The sequence below is a fragment of the Leopardus geoffroyi genome, chromosome B2 (assembly GCF_018350155.1).
Source record: "Leopardus geoffroyi isolate Oge1 chromosome B2, O.geoffroyi_Oge1_pat1.0, whole genome shotgun sequence".
In the NCBI taxonomy this organism is placed as follows: Eukaryota; Metazoa; Chordata; class Mammalia; order Carnivora; family Felidae; genus Leopardus; species Leopardus geoffroyi.
In genome coordinates this window covers 30,611,528-30,627,276 of record NC_059332.1, presented here as the reverse complement: position 1 = coordinate 30,627,276, position 15,749 = coordinate 30,611,528, and the positions used below count along the sequence as shown (strand labels likewise).

The 15,749-nt window shown below is 51.5% G+C and overlaps 3 protein-coding genes across 6 annotated transcripts; 2 read left to right on the top strand and 1 right to left on the bottom strand.

The window, feature by feature from the left end:
• The first annotated feature begins 4,119 nt into the window (after nucleotides 1-4,119).
• Nucleotides 4,120-7,177, top strand: NCR3 (natural cytotoxicity triggering receptor 3). 2 transcript variants are annotated; one of them, XM_045497629.1, is made up of 4 exons: nucleotides 4,127-4,665; nucleotides 6,355-6,699; nucleotides 6,839-6,946; nucleotides 7,056-7,177. In XM_045497629.1, exons 1-4 carry the CDS (start codon nucleotides 4,623-4,625, stop codon nucleotides 7,100-7,102), a joined length of 543 nt encoding a protein of 180 aa, XP_045353585.1. In that variant the 5' UTR covers nucleotides 4,127-4,622; the 3' UTR covers nucleotides 7,103-7,177. The 2 variants fall into 2 exon arrangements, with proteins under 2 accessions (XP_045353586.1, XP_045353585.1); XM_045497630.1 differs by lacking the exon at nucleotides 6,839-6,946 and having other exon boundaries at nucleotides 4,120-4,665.
• Nucleotides 7,178-7,632: 455 nt separating this feature from the next.
• Nucleotides 7,633-9,234, bottom strand: LST1 (leukocyte specific transcript 1). 2 transcript variants are annotated; one of them, XM_045497631.1, is made up of 4 exons: nucleotides 9,101-9,234; nucleotides 8,633-8,734; nucleotides 8,324-8,346; nucleotides 7,633-7,863 (listed from the first exon to the last, which is right to left on the bottom strand). In XM_045497631.1, the coding sequence occupies exons 1-4, from the start codon at nucleotides 9,126-9,128 to the stop codon at nucleotides 7,708-7,710; spliced, it is 309 nt and encodes a 102-aa protein (XP_045353587.1). In that variant the 5' UTR covers nucleotides 9,129-9,234; the 3' UTR covers nucleotides 7,633-7,707. The 2 variants fall into 2 exon arrangements, with proteins under 2 accessions (XP_045353587.1, XP_045353588.1); XM_045497632.1 differs by having other exon boundaries at nucleotides 7,633-7,842; nucleotides 9,101-9,233.
• A 2,665-nt stretch (nucleotides 9,235-11,899) lies between these two features.
• Nucleotides 11,900-14,323, top strand: LTB (lymphotoxin beta). 2 transcript variants are annotated; one of them, XM_045497627.1, is made up of 4 exons: nucleotides 12,241-12,501; nucleotides 12,926-12,977; nucleotides 13,176-13,247; nucleotides 13,674-14,323. In XM_045497627.1, exons 1-4 carry the CDS (start codon nucleotides 12,340-12,342, stop codon nucleotides 14,126-14,128), a joined length of 741 nt encoding a protein of 246 aa, XP_045353583.1. In that variant the 5' UTR covers nucleotides 12,241-12,339; the 3' UTR covers nucleotides 14,129-14,323. The 2 variants fall into 2 exon arrangements, with proteins under 2 accessions (XP_045353584.1, XP_045353583.1); XM_045497628.1 differs by lacking the exon at nucleotides 12,926-12,977 and having other exon boundaries at nucleotides 11,900-12,501; nucleotides 13,674-13,785.
• Nucleotides 14,324-15,749: the final 1,426 nt, after the last annotated feature.

The following is a 15,749-nucleotide window of genomic DNA, read 5'->3' as shown; positions in this document are numbered from 1 at the left end:
TGTCAGCATGCAGCCCGACGTGGGGCTTGAACCCACAAACTGTGAGATCATGACCTGGGCCGAAGTCGGACGTTCAACTGACTGAGCCACCCAAGCGCCCATATAAATCCCACTTTTTTACCTTAAGTGATGGGGTGGACTGTGTTTCCATTCACCGAGATGGGGAATATAGGAAGCTGACCCAGTTTGGGTGGACACGGATGATTTTGAAATGCCTGTGAAACACTCTGGAGGAGATATCTAGAGGGCAGTTAGATATTCTGGACTCAGGTGTCAAGAAAGAGGCCCAAGGGGCACCTGGGTGGCTCAGTCGGTTAGGCGTCCAACTTTGGCTCAGGTCATGATCTCACGGTTTGTGAGTTCGAGCCCCGCATCGGGCTCTGTGCTGACAGCTCAGAGCCTGGAACCTGCCTTGGATTCTGTGTCTCCATCTCTCTCTGCCCCTCCCCACTTGTGCTCTGTCTCTCTCTATCAAAAATAAATTTTAAAAAATGTAAAAAAAAAAAAAAAAAAAAAAAAAAAAAGAGGCCTGAGGTGAAGGTGTAGACGGAGATGGAGATACAGACTGGAGACTTGACAGGGAACAAGAAGTAGTAAAAACTGGCTACGTACAACAAGATTGCCTAGGTGAGCCCCATGGTAGGTGCTCAAAATTTGTTGAATGAAAGTGAAAGAGAAAAAACTCAGAAGTCTCCAACAGCTGAATTGTGTGTGAAAGCACATGCATAGGTTACAGGAGTCTGGAGGGACTCAGGCCTGATCGATTTATGTCCCTGGGAAAGGGGAGGTAAGATTCCAACCATGGTAACATGATTTATGGTGTAGGCCATGTAGAATCAAGGTGGTGGTTGGAGTAGACAAGGTAGAGCAACTGTGAAATTAGTGTATTGAAAGATCATTTGCAAGACATATGAGAATGTTCATACAACCCAGTTGCACATCATTAGATGAGTGGATAAATAAACTGTGGTATTATGGAATACCACTTGGCAATAAAAAGGAACAGGCTACTGGGGCACCGGGGTGACTCAGTCAGCTAAGCATCAGACTCTCTCTGTCTCTCTCTTTTTAACGTTTATTTATTTCCGAGAGACAGAGAGTGAGTGGGTGAGGGGCAGAGAGAGAGGGAGACACATAACCCAAAGCAGGCTCCAGGCTCTGAGCTGTCAGCACAGAGCCTGATGTGGGACTCTAACCCAAGGACCGCGAAATCATGACCTGAGCTGAAGTCGGATGCTTAACTGACAGAGCCACCCACATGCCCCAACATCAGACACTTCATTTCAGCTCAGGTTTTGATCTCATGGTTTATGAGTTTGAGCCCCACATGGGGCTATTCACTGACAGCGCGGAGCCTGCTTGGGATTCTCTGTCTCCTTTTCTCTCTGCCCTTCTCCTGCTCTCTTTCAAAAATGCATAAATAAGCATTAAAAAAAAAAAAAAAAAAACAACCAAGCTACCGATACATGCAACAATAAATGAATCTCACAGACATTATACAGAATGAAAGAAGCCATATGCAGGAGTGTGTACTATATGATTACACTTACATGAAGTTCAAGAATAGAGGCATAATATAGGGATATAAATCTACAGGGGTATAAATCAGTGGTTGGTTCTGGGATGGGAGAGGGATTGACCGAAAAGAGACACGGGGGAATTTTCTGGGGTGATGGAAATGATCTGTATCTCATTTGCAATGTTGTTTACATGGATGTGTAGATTTGCCAGAGGATATCAAACTGTACATCTAAGATCTGTGCATTTTACTGCAAAGAATTACACCTCAATGTTTAGAAATACCATTTACATGGACATTGAGTCTCCCAGAGAGATAGCAGAGGCTGGAACAGAGGAAGCTAGAGAGTTAGGTGCCTGCTCTTGGTGAATGTGAAGGAGATTAGACAATGAGGGCAAGGAGACTGAAGGTGGTGAGGTCCGATGCAGGAACCTCAAGAAAAGCTGTGGTTAGAGGTTGAAAGTAGAACCTGGGGGCCACGAATTAGTTGAAAATGTTTTAAAAGACTTGGCCAGAGGAGAAGTCCACCACATCTCACCACTACCAACACAGGAAGGAACCCCAGGTGAGGTGGGGTGGCTGTGCTAGGATTCCAGAGTTCCTTCTGTGTCTTCACCTCTTTTCCTGCTCTGAGCTCTGAGTTATTTGTTAATTGGTCCTGGCCACCCTCAAGGCAGCCTAGAGTGAGGTGTTAAAGAAGCTGGATCAGAGGGGTGCCTGGCTGGCTCAGTCAGTAAAGCATGGACTCTTGATCTTGGGGTTGTGAATTCAAGCCCCGTGTTGGGTATAGAGACTACTTAAAAATAAAATCTTTAAAAAAAAAAAGTTGGTTTCAAATAAATAAATAAATAAATAAGTTAGATCACAGATGTATATACATCCACTTCACAACTTCTTTATTTATTGGCTTTCCTCTTGAGTCCCTGGTAAAAGTATCTTTGAAAAATTCCATCCTTGTGCTGATTAGTGCATCAGTTCCTGTCCTGCAGGTTAGAGTTCCTTAGAGAGTCTCAGAGTTATTGAAAAGGGTCCTTGAATCTACACTTCTACCAGGATTTATTGTAGATGGACTTAAAAAAAAAATCCAAGTACAATCTTTGGAATCCACAACATTTTTGGATTTTGGAAATCTTAGGTACAGAAAAGAGGTAGAGAGAGCAAGATACCCTTGAGTTCAGGCAGAGCTTAACCATGGTCATCCTAGCCCCAGACTGGGGAGGGGCTAGGGACTAACATACACTGAGCATCCAGGACAGTGAAGTCTGGAAATTGACAGATGCTATTCACATTCACAGATGTGTAAGCAGGGGAACCAGGGCTCCAACTTAGGCTGACTTGACTTCAAAGCCGCATTGTCCTGAGACATGGAGCAGTGCCATGTGATTGAGCGTGTACTGTAGAAGTATGGAGTTTTAGCTTCAGGCCAGGGGCGCTTCCCAGCCCTACAGCCCCAGTCCACTGATGGTGATTTCTGCTCCCTCCTCAAGTTGCTTATCATAGTTGAGTAGAAGAAACCATTTCTTCCACATTGACTCTTTGGGGTGGAGATGGTCTGTTGATAGGATGAGGCAAGGTAAGGGACTGGATGGAAGCTGGAATTCAGGCCCTTTTGAGAAAAACCACTTCTGGGTGTCTCAGGACTCCCCAGGTTCCATGACCACCAGGGGGCAGCCCTTGCCTAGCCATGACACCTCAATTCCACGCCCTCAGGTTAGAGGCCCTGAAGAGGAAGCCAGTCTCCTGATGGAGAAAGATCGAGTCAGTCCTTCCCAGATTATGTGGCCTATGTTCTTGTGCAGGTGGTTCAGAGAGGTTAAATAATTTGTTCAAGATCATATAACTAGTTTGTTGGGGATTTTGCATTTGAACCCAGCCTGACTCCAAGCCAGCATTCTTAACCATGCGATTACTGTTTCCCCAAGACAAAACTCCAGATCACTGCAGGGAAGACTGGGAATTGCAATCCACGAATGTATTGTGAAACAGAGCTAGAAACAGGGACACAAAGGGAAGAAGATGTATTAATATAAAAGGAGCCAGAACTGTGGGGTGAGGGTTGTTAACCCTAACCCTAACCCTAACCCTTCGTGCCCATGTCTCATGAGGAGCATTGTATACGTAACCCTCCTTTTCTAGGTGCTGTGCTATCTCATTCGGTGTGTAATGCATTTACGAGAATGTGTGGTATATTCTTGTACCATTCCCTATATAACCCTGGAGTTATGAACTCAATGTCTTTCCTTCGTCTGTAAGAGTATTTTTCATGTAATGAGCACTTGGTAGTTTCTCAAGAAATGCTAGCTAAGTAGTGAATAAAATAATAAATGAGTCGGTTTACTGGTGGGTGATAAGTGCTTGCAGAACACAATAGGGTAAAGCAGCCCTCAGCGAGAGGTATATTCCTTTAATGGAGACCTGAATATGAAAGAGTACAAATCTCTCCATCCCTTGCACTTGGCCAAACCACCCAAGTCCACACAATCTAAGTAAAACAGGTTGATTGCTATGCAAATGAACCTTCCAAACAAAGACCCTAGCAACCACCTGCTGCCACCACCAACCAGCTTGCTTCTCCTAATCCCCTCCATTATAGAATTTCTAGAGCAGCCTTGGGGGAGGGCCAGCCTAAAGGGAACAGATGGGATGGGCCTGGGCACTGCTGAGCCAAGATGAAGGGAAGTAGGTTAGCTCTGAGCCCAGGAGGGTTTCTGGAGCCTTATTCTGAGTAAAGCGTTGGTCTTCTTGAACCTCAGAAGATAGGGGAACCACATCCTGGTCTCACCCACCCACTCTCGTGTTAGCAGCCATCTAAGCCCCACCCTAGCCCTCAAACACTTGGGTCACTTGACCATGTTTTGCCCCTACCTCCTAGTGACCCAGATACTGCCATTAGCAGCATCCTCTCTCCTCAGGGAGGCAAGAATTTGATGCCTGAGGTCCTAGGCAGTTGAGGTCTTTGACAAGTGATGTGAGAGTCCCGTGTGTCATAGGAAGCTCCCCACCTCCATCTGGCAACCCTGGCCACGAGTAGTAGGTTGTTCTTTCTCCACCCAGAGCTTACCGCTCAGGTCCCCCTCGCCAATTGAAACAAACACCCTCTGACATGCCCCGGATGCTGTTGCTCATCGTTATCATGGTCCATCCAGGTGAGAGGGCTTTCTCCCAGAACCCTGAGGGGGTGTGCGGCTGGGAGGAGGGGGGATGGGGGGAGGCTGACCTGGAGGCCTGAGGGGAGTGGCCAGGAAAGGAAACTGGGAGCAGGTGGGGCCCTCCGTAAAGCTGATGCAACGCGGACACCCCCCAGTTCACAATTCCCTCCATGTCTCCGTGTTGTCCGCTGGGAGCGTCACTCCCCAGCTTCCATCCCAGAGGCCCTTTCTTCTCAGCTGCCACCCTAGGAAGATAAAGTTGAAAGAACTAGCATAAAGGGCTTAAAGAAGGAAGAGGTGAATTTTTTTTCTGAAGGGGTCAATTTTAATTTGATGAGCTTAATAAGCCTATTAAACAAGTCTTATTATCTAGGGTCTAGATGTAATTAGGAGTTTGGGAGACCTAATTAACTCTAAGGGAAGTTTCTTAATGAAACTGATTTTAATTAACTGAGAGACTTTAACTATGAGCCATATCCATTAACTACATGCAGTGTGGACTCCAGACCCAAAGTTTTAGCATCAGCTGGGAACCTGGGGCAAATTCTCAGGCCCTACTCTAAAACCACTGAGTAAATGTCTCTGGGGGTAGGGCCCAGGAATCTATTTGAACAAACACTCTGGGTGATTCCCATGTGCTCTCAAATTTGAGAACTTCTGAAATAGAAGAATGGCAGGTGAATTTCATCAACTAGAGAATCCAATTGGAGATTTTACTAATTGGTTTAATTCATCAATTTGGATGAGTTAGATAGGGATTTTCATCAATTATAGCCACGTCGTCACCAGAAGACTTAATTAGTTAATGCTCTTTAACAAAAAACAAAGTAGCAAGGGTGGTGTACTATATATAGTATGTCACTGGTGTGAAAATAATACCTGGAATAATATAGTTAATTATTAGTTAACTAGGGAGCCACGTTCATCAGTGAACTTCAATTTTAACGTGACAGGTTAAATTTCAGCAAGAACCTACTAGTGAATGTAGCAGGGGAGTGATGGGAGGGGGCAAGGATGACAGTTGGTATAAGAAAGAATTTGAAAAACTAATTTTTATTATTTATTTATTTTAAATATTTTGTTAAGGTTTATTTATTTTGAGAGAGAGAGAGAGAGAGAGCATGAGCAGGGGAGGGGCAGAGAGAGAGATAGAGTGAGAATCCCAAGCAGGCTCTGCACTGTCAGTGCAGAGCCCCACATGGGGCTTGAACTCACGAACTGTGAGATCATGACCTGAGCTGAAACCAAGAGTCAGGTGCTTAACTGACTGAGCCACCCAGGTGCGCCAATATTTATTTATTTTAGAGAGAGAGCATGATTGATCAGGGAAAAGGGACAGAGGGAGAGAGAGAGGTGGGGGGAGAGAGAATCTTAAGCAGGCTCCACACTCAGCACAGAGCACGACGTGGGGGCTCCATCCCATGACCCTGGGTCTGTGTCAAAATCAAAAGTTAGATGTTCAAGTGACTGAGCCACCCAGGTGCCCCCGAAAAACTATTTAAGTAAGCAATGTTAAGAAATTAGCCTGGTGGAGAGAAAAGGGTTTCATGAGGTACCAAAGTGCTTGGCCCTCTGGGTCCTCCGTGAGTTGGGGACACAGCTGGGATATTCTACGGCAAGCTCTTGGTCCTTTCTCTTTACTGTAAGTGGGGAGGCATTTCTCTGGGTCTTCTCTCTGCCTGCCAGGATCCTGTGTTCTCTGGGTGTTCCAGCCCCCTGAGATTCGCACCCAGGAGGGCTCTGCTGCCCTCTTGCCCTGCTCCTTCAATGCCAGCAGAGGGAGACTGGCCATTGGCTCTGTCGCGTGGTACCGGGACAAGGTGGCCCCAGGGAAGGAAGTGAGGAATGAGACGCCAGAGTTCAGGGGCCGCCTGGCCCCTCTTGCCTCTTCCCGTTTCCTCTGTGACCACCAGGCTGAGCTGCACATCTGGGATACCCAAGACTGTGACACTGGAGTCTACGTGTGCAGGGTGGAGGTGCTGGGTCTTGGTGCTGGAACAGGGAATGGGACTCTGCTGGTGATAGAAAAAGGTGAGGTGGGAGGCCCCTCTCCCCGGAAGTTGGGAATCTTTCCCTGAGGCCTCCTGCTCTCTGTCCCTCCCTGAGCCTGTGCATGCTTCTTCCTGAGGCCCCCCCTTACCAAGACCTTCCTTCTACCGCCTACATTCAGGACCTCCTTGGCTGGGGGCCAGCACTGTCCTCCTCCTTCGGGCGGCATTCTATGCCTTCAGCTTTATCTCTGTGGCCATGGGCAGCACCATCTATTACCAAGGCAAATGTAAGGAATGGGGCCAGGGCAATGGTGGAAGAGAGCTGGAGGAGGGGGAGACAGAGACCAGGAAGAGGAGGGCTGTGGTGATGGGCAACCCCTGTTGTCTCTCCTGCAGGCCACTGTCACCTGGGAACATGCTGCCACTCCTCAGATGGCCTCTGATGAGTGATTCGAGACCTCAGCCATCCCAACCCTCTTCAAGAGACCCCAATAAATCCTTCTCTGCCCCACCACTAACTCCTTATGAGTCTCATGTTTTTCCTTTTCCATTCTCCAGGTACCCAAAAATGTCCCTCTCTGGGGTCCCCTGACTCTTCCTAACTCTCCCTTCTGCCAAGCCTGGCCTGGAAAGGTCCAAGGAGCGACCTTCCCAGTAATTGTGTCTGGAGCCTCTCCCATCACCATCCAGGACTCAACACCTCCACCTCTCTGAGGTGCAGGGGGCTAGGTCTGATTCTCCTGAGAAATGGGGCATATGGGATCGGATTAGCCCCACCTGTTAACTCCCCATTCCAGCCAGGCTCACACATGTACTCTTTCTGGCCTTCAGGGAAGCTTGGGTTCCTAAACACCCGAGAAATCACTACTCGACCCCAGAGTGGGTGGGAAGATAACCTTGCTTAAGTTTTGATGGCGGTCATGCTGAAATGGGACTGAGTTGAGTTGAACGGAGAACCCCAAGGCACAGAAGGTGGTGAGACCACGGTCTTTACTGGGTGGGCCACAGTCCTGGGTTGGGGGAAGGCGTTTGGGGGAGCTCAGGTGGATTAGTTCTTGGCAATGCAGGCATAGTCGCTGCTGGGGTCCTCCTTGGAGCCTTCCCTTTGGCTGAGGCCAGGCCCCTCACGGCAAGGCACGGACAGCAGAGATGCGTAGTGGAGCTCTTGCTCTGAGAGCTGGGCCTGGGGCGGGGGTAGAAGGTGCTGCTGGGAGGTCACCGGAGGAGCCCCCTCCCCTGGGTCCTTCCTTGTGCTGCTGCCCACCCCGCTGTACCTCATTGCCTCCTCAGTGCCCCCTGCCCTCTGTCTCTGCCAGCCTAAACTCCTTCTCATTTCTCTCATTGCCTTCCTCCCTGCATCTCTGTTGTCATTATTCTCTCTCTTTTTCCCTCCCCCTGCATCTCTCTCCTTCTCCATCTGATTTTCTCTCTCACTCTCTGTCTCTCTCACTGCTTCCACACTTTCTCCTTTCTTATTACCTTTTCCTTTCTCTATACACTTTCTCTCTGCTTTTCTTCTCATCCTTATTTCTCTTTTTCTCCCCCTTTTTTTCTCTGTGTCTCTGGCTCTCTTGTGCCCCTGTGTTCCCTCTCTTCTCTTGCTCTCCCTTCTCAGCCCTCAGCCTGCTCGTCCCCATCACCCACTCCCCCGCCCGCGGACTCACCCAGCTCCTCTCCAGCCTCCTCACTGGAAGAAAAGAAGAAACTCAGCAGGGCCCCCCCCCCTTCCCCCATCACTCTCCCAACCCCAGCGGTGTTGCCTCACTTGCTGACATCTCGGTGGTTCCCATGGCCCAAACCAAACGCCCGCCTGCCTCTCTCTTTGGACACCGTCCTCCCCTCTCTCCCACCCTCCTCTCCCAGGGTGTGTGGGAATTGACGGGGCCTTCTGGGAAAGCAGCGGGAGAGGGGGTGCGTGGGGGCAACACGGGGCATTGTGGTGGGCGAATGAGGGAGGTGAGGCTGGGGCTCACCTTTCCGATGGAGCCGACACAGACAGGCAGACAGAACGACCACAGCCAGGAGCAGGAGCCCCCCCAGCCCCAGGCTGCTGCCAAATAGGTAAAGGCATATACCTGCGGCGAGAAGGGGTAGGTATCAGGGACCCATTTCTCCCTTCAGCTTCCCCCATCCTCCTGGTTGGCCGAGGGTATCTCAGCTTCCCTATCCAACAGCGTTAGAGGCAGAAAAGCAGACTCAGATTCTTCATCCGGATCTGGTTTATCTCACCTCCTACCAGAGGTGCCCACCTCTCACCTGTTACCTCACCCACACCCATGACCACCGGCCCCTCAGAGGCTTCCCACTGCCATCTGTGCCGTCTCTGGGCCTCCCCATGAGGTCCCCTGCCCACCTGGACCGAGTGTCCTCTGACCACCTACTCATGAACGCACACACTGCTGTTTACCCACAACCCTCCCCTGTGCAGAGGGCTCCCTTACCCTCTTTCCATTCCTTACAAGCTGCCATTAGGTCGAGCACTGAAGACTGGCCTGGAAGTCAGGAAACCTGGTCCCTGCTCTGCTAGGCTAAATGGCCCGGGGAGAGTCACGTGCCTCAAGTTCCTCATCTGTGAAGTGCGGGGCCCTCTGTTACAATTGTTCCAGGGCTGAGGAGCCCCACTTATGTGCCAACCCTGAACCGGGCACTTTCCATTTGTCACTGCGAATCCCCACAACGTGGGGTACTACGGTGCCTGTTTCCCTGGTGGGGAACCTCAGGCTTGAGTTCAGACTCTTACTTACAAGGAGGTCCAGCCCAGAAGTGGCAGAGCTGGGGTTCAAAGCCAGCTGTGTCAGCCCCAGCATATACCCCTATTCCTCTGCCCTCGGCTGACCGGGTAGTTCATAGGGGCCTCTCCAGCACGGGATGGTTTTAGGTTCTGGTGAGTGGCTGTTGGAGGAGGAGGAAACACGGTTTTGAGTGTGTGTGTGGACCCGTGAAAAACAGGGAGGGTGGTGTCCAGGACTACCTGGCAGTTGGGGCCGCTCCCCCAGCCCCAGAGCCACTCAGGAGAGCAGGGCCCAATTCGGGTGGAGAGCCACTTCCCACGGGCAGATACTGCTAGGGCTGAAGTAGGGCATGGAGGAGTGTCTGGGCCCCATAACTTCCCCTCAGGCACTTCCTGCCCCGTAACCACTGGTTCCTGTTTGAGGACAAAGAGGGGGTAGCTGACTTCACACCAGAGCCAGCTGCACTGACCAGGGTCTAGAAACTGGGACCCTCCTGGGTTCAAGAAGAATGCTGGGGGTATGCGTGTGGTTGGATTGGGGAACAGAAACACAGGTGGAGAGGAGAGAGCCTGAGGTAGCCATGAAGAGAAGTGGGGCAGAAGTGGATTGTATTAAATTATTTAGGGAGCAGAGGCAGAGGCTGGACAGCAGATGACTCCAGGGCCCCGGGAACCTCAAAGCCGTACTCTCTTCCCTCAGCTTCACCTCACTGTGGGGAGTGACTGCCTCCCCTCCCCCTCCCCCCTCCCCCCCCCCCCCCCTGCTCCCCAGGGTTCCTACTCTCTCCCGGCTTATCCAGAGTCTGCGGCCTGCTGGTAGACAGACCAGTAGACAGACGAGAGACTAGATGTACATGAGTACTGCTGATAGTCTAGGACAGAAAGCTGATGGCGAGTCGGTGTTGGGAAAGGAAGTGTGGACAATCTAGGTGGACTTCTTGTAGGAGGCAGCATTCTGCGGTTGAGCACAAAAATAAGGGCAGTGATCCAAAAACTTCTGGACAGAGACCTGGATGAAGGCCTCTTAGTGGTACTGAGATGGAGAGGGAGATGGGTGCTGGAGGGACTGCGCACCCAGTTCTTGAGGAGGGTGAAGACTGGGGACCTCATGTGGAGGCAAGAGGAAAAAGAGGATGTCTGATGCTTGGGTCCACATGCATTTGCATTTCCTTCTTCAAATTCAGAAACTTCCTGGCATTTCTTCCCCCTCCCCCCACCCCCCCACAAGGTTCCCCATGCTGGATGGTGGGCAATATTTAGGGTTGTTTTTGAAAAAATTTTAACACATTTTATTATTATTAAAATGCTCAAACAGAACAAAATTGAGACAATTTTACAGTGAACATATCCCTACCACGTAGACTCTAAAACCGACATTTTCTATAGTGCTTTATTACATACCTATCTATCTCATTTTTTGATACCTTTCAAAGTTGCAAACATCAGTACGTTTTACCTCTAAACCTTTTTAAAAGTTAACTAATTTTTAAACGTTTATTTATTTTTGAGAGAGAGTGAGCGCGTGTTGTGCAAGCAGGGGAGGGGCAGAGAGAACGTGACAGAGGATCTGAAGCAGGCTCCCTGTGTTGACAGCAGAGAGCCTGATGCAGGGCTGAACTCATGAACCGTGAGACCGTGACCTGAGCCAAAGTCAGACGCTCAATCAACTGAGCCACCCAGGCACCCCTGCCTCTAAACCTTTTTACCATGCTTATCGTTGACTTGAGTCAAGCTTTTGTTTCCCCATTTCTTTTTTGGGGGGCTGAGGAAGGCAAGATTTACATACACTAAAATGCACAAATCTGAAGTCAGCACTCAGCTTTTAAACTGTCTTGTGGTCAGGGCTCTGGAGGCAGACAGCCTGGGTTCAAATCCTGACTCTGCCACTACTGTGTGGCCTTCTAGAAGTTCCTTAACCTCTCTGTGCCTCAGTTTCTTAAGGTTTGTGTCAGGATTAAAAGAATTTCTATGCATAAAGTGTGTAGGTCAGTGGCAACCATGTGCTAACTGCTACTTGTATAATAGTATTATTATTATTATTATTATTATTATTATTACTTAATGACAGAGATGGGGCGATGATCTAGGACCACCTCCAACTTCCTTGGACCTGGTCCTTCCTCCCTGTAACTCCCACTGCACTGTCTACCATACCATTTGTTGGATCCTTGCTGCTTTGTTTTGCTCATTCATTCACTTGTCCTTTCTTCATTTATTCATAAACATTTAGTCTCACCTATTGAATGGATGGGGCTCATGCTAGACAGCAAGGCTCTTTGAGGTGGGGCTATGCCTCACCGCTCTCCTATCTACACTCTGTGTAGCAAGGGAGGTGATGCTCATTTCCATCCCTCCTCAGCGAGATGATAGTCAGTGGTGAGGCTGAGGCCCCTTTCAGCTGCTATTTCTGTGGACGGGCTGAACTCTGCTGCTCACCAGGCTCTCGGGGTTAGGGATGAGCAAGGGAATGGAAGGAGGAGGTTGGTCCAGTGTGGGCATAAGTTCTTTTCAGGAACGCAGCCATCCATCCCTCAAGTTCTCAAGGACATGGACACAGTCCTTCCTCCAGCACCCACCGCCGGGGTGTAGAAGAATGCAGACTGTCCTGGAAATCTGGACTTCTGTGTTCTCATTGCAGCTTTGTTGCCTGACTTTCTGTAAGCTGCCTTCCCTCCCTGGGCCTCAGTTTCCCTCCCTGCTGAACCAGATGATCTCTAAGGCCCCCCTCCAGCTCTAACCTGCAAGCCTGTCTCTTCACCCCAACTCCTTCCCCAGTTCAGAGAACCCGGGCATCCAGCTGCCCCACCCCGGCTCTGGGTAAACAGGAAGCTGGGTGAGGGGAGCAGGGGTGTGCGGAAAGTCCCAGCCAGGTGTGTGGGTCTATGGGGAAGGGGTGGCCCCACCCCTGAGGTATGAAAGCCCCCCTGCCCTGGCCCTGGCTCAGTCTCCATGGGGACACTGGGGCTAGAGGGCCGGGGTAGGAGGCCCCAGGGGAAGGGCTGCCTCCTGCTGGCTGTGGCAGGAGCCACCTCCCTGGTGACCCTGCTGCTGGCTGTGCCTATCACTGTCCTGGCTGTGCTGGCCTTGGTGCCCCAAGAGCAGGGAGGACAGGTGAGTAGCTGCAACCAGCCCTAGGAGGGCTGTATGTGGCTGAGACTCACTTATCTCTGGCTATGCCTGGGGGGCCTCTTGCCCCATCCTGCTCAGTTAGCCTGGCTGTCCTCGGTGGGGATGCCTTGTCTGTCTCTTTGCTGGCCCTCTTTCCAAGATCCTGTGATGCTGTTGTGTTCTGATATCTCCAAGCTCCTTCCTTGCCGTCTGGCTGGCTGTTCTCCTCCTCCCAAGACATACTCAGGCCTCTGTCTCTGCCCAAGTACACATGTTCTGCTTGTTCTCCCTTCCAGGGAGATAGATGTATGTTGGGGATGGGACTGGTAGGAAAAACCCTAGGCCTGGAGCTTGGGTTTATGTTGGGAGGGGTGGGGTTGGCATCAGCTAAAACTGAACTCTGGGCACTGTGACCCCACCCACCCAGGTAACAGGGACGGCTGACCCGGGGGCACAGGCCCAGGCCCAGCAGCGATTGGGTAAGAGCAGACCATCACCCCCTCCCCTGCTCCAGCCCTTCAGGGATGCCCAGCTCCCATTCATCTGCACCCCCAGAAGAGCTTTTCCTCCCGGAATCCAGGTGCCCCATCCTTGGGCCCTGGCGCCCGGTCCTCTCAGGGGGACCATGCATGGATGGCCACCCTGGCCCCCAATCGTGGACTCTTCGCCCCTTCCAGGGACACAGGTGCTGCCAGAGGAAGAGGCAGGAACAGGTTTCAGCTCCAGGCTCCCAGCTGCCCACCTCATAGGTAAGGATCTCATAGATAGTCAAGGGTGCAGTTCTGCCCGCCCGAATCCCTTTGGTCCGTTATTGCGGGGCTGTGTTTCCGACCTGCCTCACCACCGCTTGTCCCTAACCCTTCTCCCCTATTCGCTTCTTGCTTCCCTCCTGGAGCAGGCAAAACCTGGCCTGGATCTCCCCACCACAGCGCCCCGTACCCCACACTCTGGTGCTATTAGTCCCCTTAGTCATAACCATTGCAGGGGTGGCACCACGGCCTTCGCCCCCCACCATCCCCCACTCCCGGCTCGGGCGGGGGGGTGGGAGGTTGAGAGTCCCTGCAGGGGGTTAAAAGTCCCCATTCTCCTTCATGCTCACCCTCCCAGAAGTCCCGGGCCTAGATCATTTCTCTGGGATGGGGTTCCCGAGAGCCGACAGGCCCGTTTCTCCGCAGGTGCTTGGACGAAGGGGCAGGGGCTAGGCTGGGAGGCCAAGAAAGAAGAGGCGTTTTTGAGGAGCGGGACGCAGTTCTCCGGCGCCGAGGGACTGGCGCTCCCACAGGACGGCCTCTATTACCTCTACTGTCACGTCGGCTACCGGGGTCGGGCGCCCCCTGCCGGCGGGGGCCTCCTTGACCACTCGGTCACGCTGCGCAGCCGGCTGTACCGGACGGGGGGCGCGTATGGACCGGGGACTCCCGAGCTGCTGCTGGAGGGCGCAGAGACCGTGACCCCGGTCTTGGACCCGTCCCGGACGCACGAGTACGGGCCTCTCTGGTACACAAGTGTGGGCTTCGGGGGCCTGGTACAGCTCCGGAGGGGCGAGAGGGTGTACGTCAATATCAGTCACCCCGATATGGTGGACTACAGGAGAGGGAAGACCTTCTTTGGGGCTGTGATGGTGGGGTGAGGGCCGCTTGCGGTCCCGGGGAAAGCGACTGCGTGGCTGGAATGTGTGACCCAGCCCAGATATTGGGGACCCGGCCTCCAGGGACCCCGTGGCAGTGGGAAAAATGTAGGAGACTGTTTGAAAATTGATTTCGAGCCTGAAGAAAATAAAGAATGTAAACCTTTAGTGCTGCCAAATACAGATGCTGAGATGCTAGTATGTCTTAATTCAGGGTTGGTAAAGAAGTGTTGGTAAAATATTCTTTTTCTGGTTGCTTGAAACAATCAAATCAATTCCTATGGCCTCTACTCTCTGAGAAGGCCATCTGTGGCATTCCCACCCACCTCCTGCCTCCGAATGCACTTGTCCCAACCTTAGCCCATTTGGAAGGTGGAAGAAGGGGATCTCAAACCGCAAAGCATCTCCAACCATCCTTATTCTCAGAGCCACATAGTCCTCAGCAGACTCCACACTGAATTTTCTCTTGGGTCCCTTCTATCAGTGACATGGGTCATTACAGGGGAAGGCAAGCAATGCTCTGGAAGACGGAGCACAGAGTGAGGAATGATCCCTGAGAGCCTAGCACTTCTCCCCTGCTGCCTGCCTGGTTGCCCGAAGGCCCCTTTAGCCACTACCTTCAAGGAAAAACACAGCTCTGGGGGGTGAAGGGAGGAGACTGAAAGAGAGAGCTGGGGCGGGGAGGGTACCTGAGGACACCAGGGAGAACTCGAGGAGGAAACTCTGTTGGCCACCTGGCCCTGTCCAGGGTGAGATGGAAAGTCCTCACCCCTTGTTCGCACTTCAGCTGTGCTTTCCATGCACTGGCAAGTATTGGGGCCCCGGGGTGAGTAACAACAGCCCCATCACCCCATGACACACTTTCAGCTCCAGGCTGGAGGAGGCAGAGAGGGACCCAAGGCCCTATCTAGGTCACCCCAGTGGGTTATCCCACTGCGGCAGACCACACGGTTTCCCCCTGCCTGGCAGCCCTGGCAGGAAGGAAGGGCCAACTTCTGAACCCAGTGGGGACTCCCACTCCCTGGGTCTTCATTTCTGACTCCATATTTGTCTTTGACTCTGTGTCCAGAAGAGTCTTCCTGGGGACAGAGAGTGCTTTTTTTCTCTTTTCAGCTCACTCACCTCATGTCCCTCCCCTCATCATTCACCAAGAATATCTGTGAGGGTTTGCACGTGAGTCCTTCACCTGCACCTTATTCCTCTTTTTAAATTTTCCTTCGTCTCTTCTTTTTTTTTTAAAAAATTTTTAAATGTTTTTATTTATTTTTGAGACAGAGAGAGACCGAGCATGAGCAGGGGAGGGGCAGAGAGAGGGGGAGACACAGAATCTGAAGCGGGCTCCAGGCTCTGAGCTGTCAGCACAGAGCCGGACGCGGGGCTCGAACTCACGAAGTGTGAGATCATGACCTGAGCTGAAGTCGGACGCTCAACCGACTGAGCCACCCAGGCACCCCTCCTTCGTCTCTTCAAGTCCACCCACTGAGAGACCGAAGCAGAGAGAACAGCTGGGGGCTGTATGAAGGAAGAAAGTCAGAATTCACTGAGCACTTATTATGCCATGTGCTACGCTAGGTGCTCTCACGTAGCTTAGGTCCTCTATTCTCTTGTGGCCCCACATGCAGAA

What these genes read in the sequence shown, in the direction of transcription:
- NCR3 (XM_045497629.1), top strand. Translation starts at nt 4,623, where the DNA reads ATGCCCCGGATGCTGTTGCTCATCGTTATCATGGTCCATCCAG. An exon ending in TCTGCTGGTGATAGAAAAAG is followed by an intron (nt 6,700 to 6,838) that starts GTGAGGTGGGAG and finishes GCCTACATTCAG; the next exon opens with GACCTCCTTGGCTGGGGGCC. An exon ending in CATCTATTACCAAGGCAAAT is followed by an intron (nt 6,947 to 7,055) that starts GTAAGGAATGGG and finishes TCTCTCCTGCAG; the next exon opens with GCCACTGTCACCTGGGAACA.
- LST1 (XM_045497631.1), bottom strand. Translation starts at nt 9,128, where the DNA reads ATGGCAGCTTGTAAGGAATGGAAAGAGG. An exon ending in GTGTCGGCTCCATCGGAAAG is followed by an intron (nt 8,347 to 8,632) that starts GTGAGCCCCAGC and finishes CTTTTCTTCCAG; the next exon opens with TGAGGAGGCTGGAGAGGAGC. An exon ending in GGAGGCTGGAGAGGAGCTGG is followed by an intron (nt 7,864 to 8,323) that starts GTGAGTCCGCGG and finishes ACCTCCCAGCAG; the next exon opens with CACCTTCTACCCCCGCCCCA.
- LTB (XM_045497627.1), top strand. Translation starts at nt 12,340, where the DNA reads ATGGGGACACTGGGGCTAGAGGGCCGGGGTAGGAGGCCCCAGGGGAAG. An exon ending in CCAGGCCCAGCAGCGATTGG is followed by an intron (nt 12,978 to 13,175) that starts GTAAGAGCAGAC and finishes CGCCCCTTCCAG; the next exon opens with GGACACAGGTGCTGCCAGAG. An exon ending in CCCAGCTGCCCACCTCATAG is followed by an intron (nt 13,248 to 13,673) that starts GTAAGGATCTCA and finishes GTTTCTCCGCAG; the next exon opens with GTGCTTGGACGAAGGGGCAG.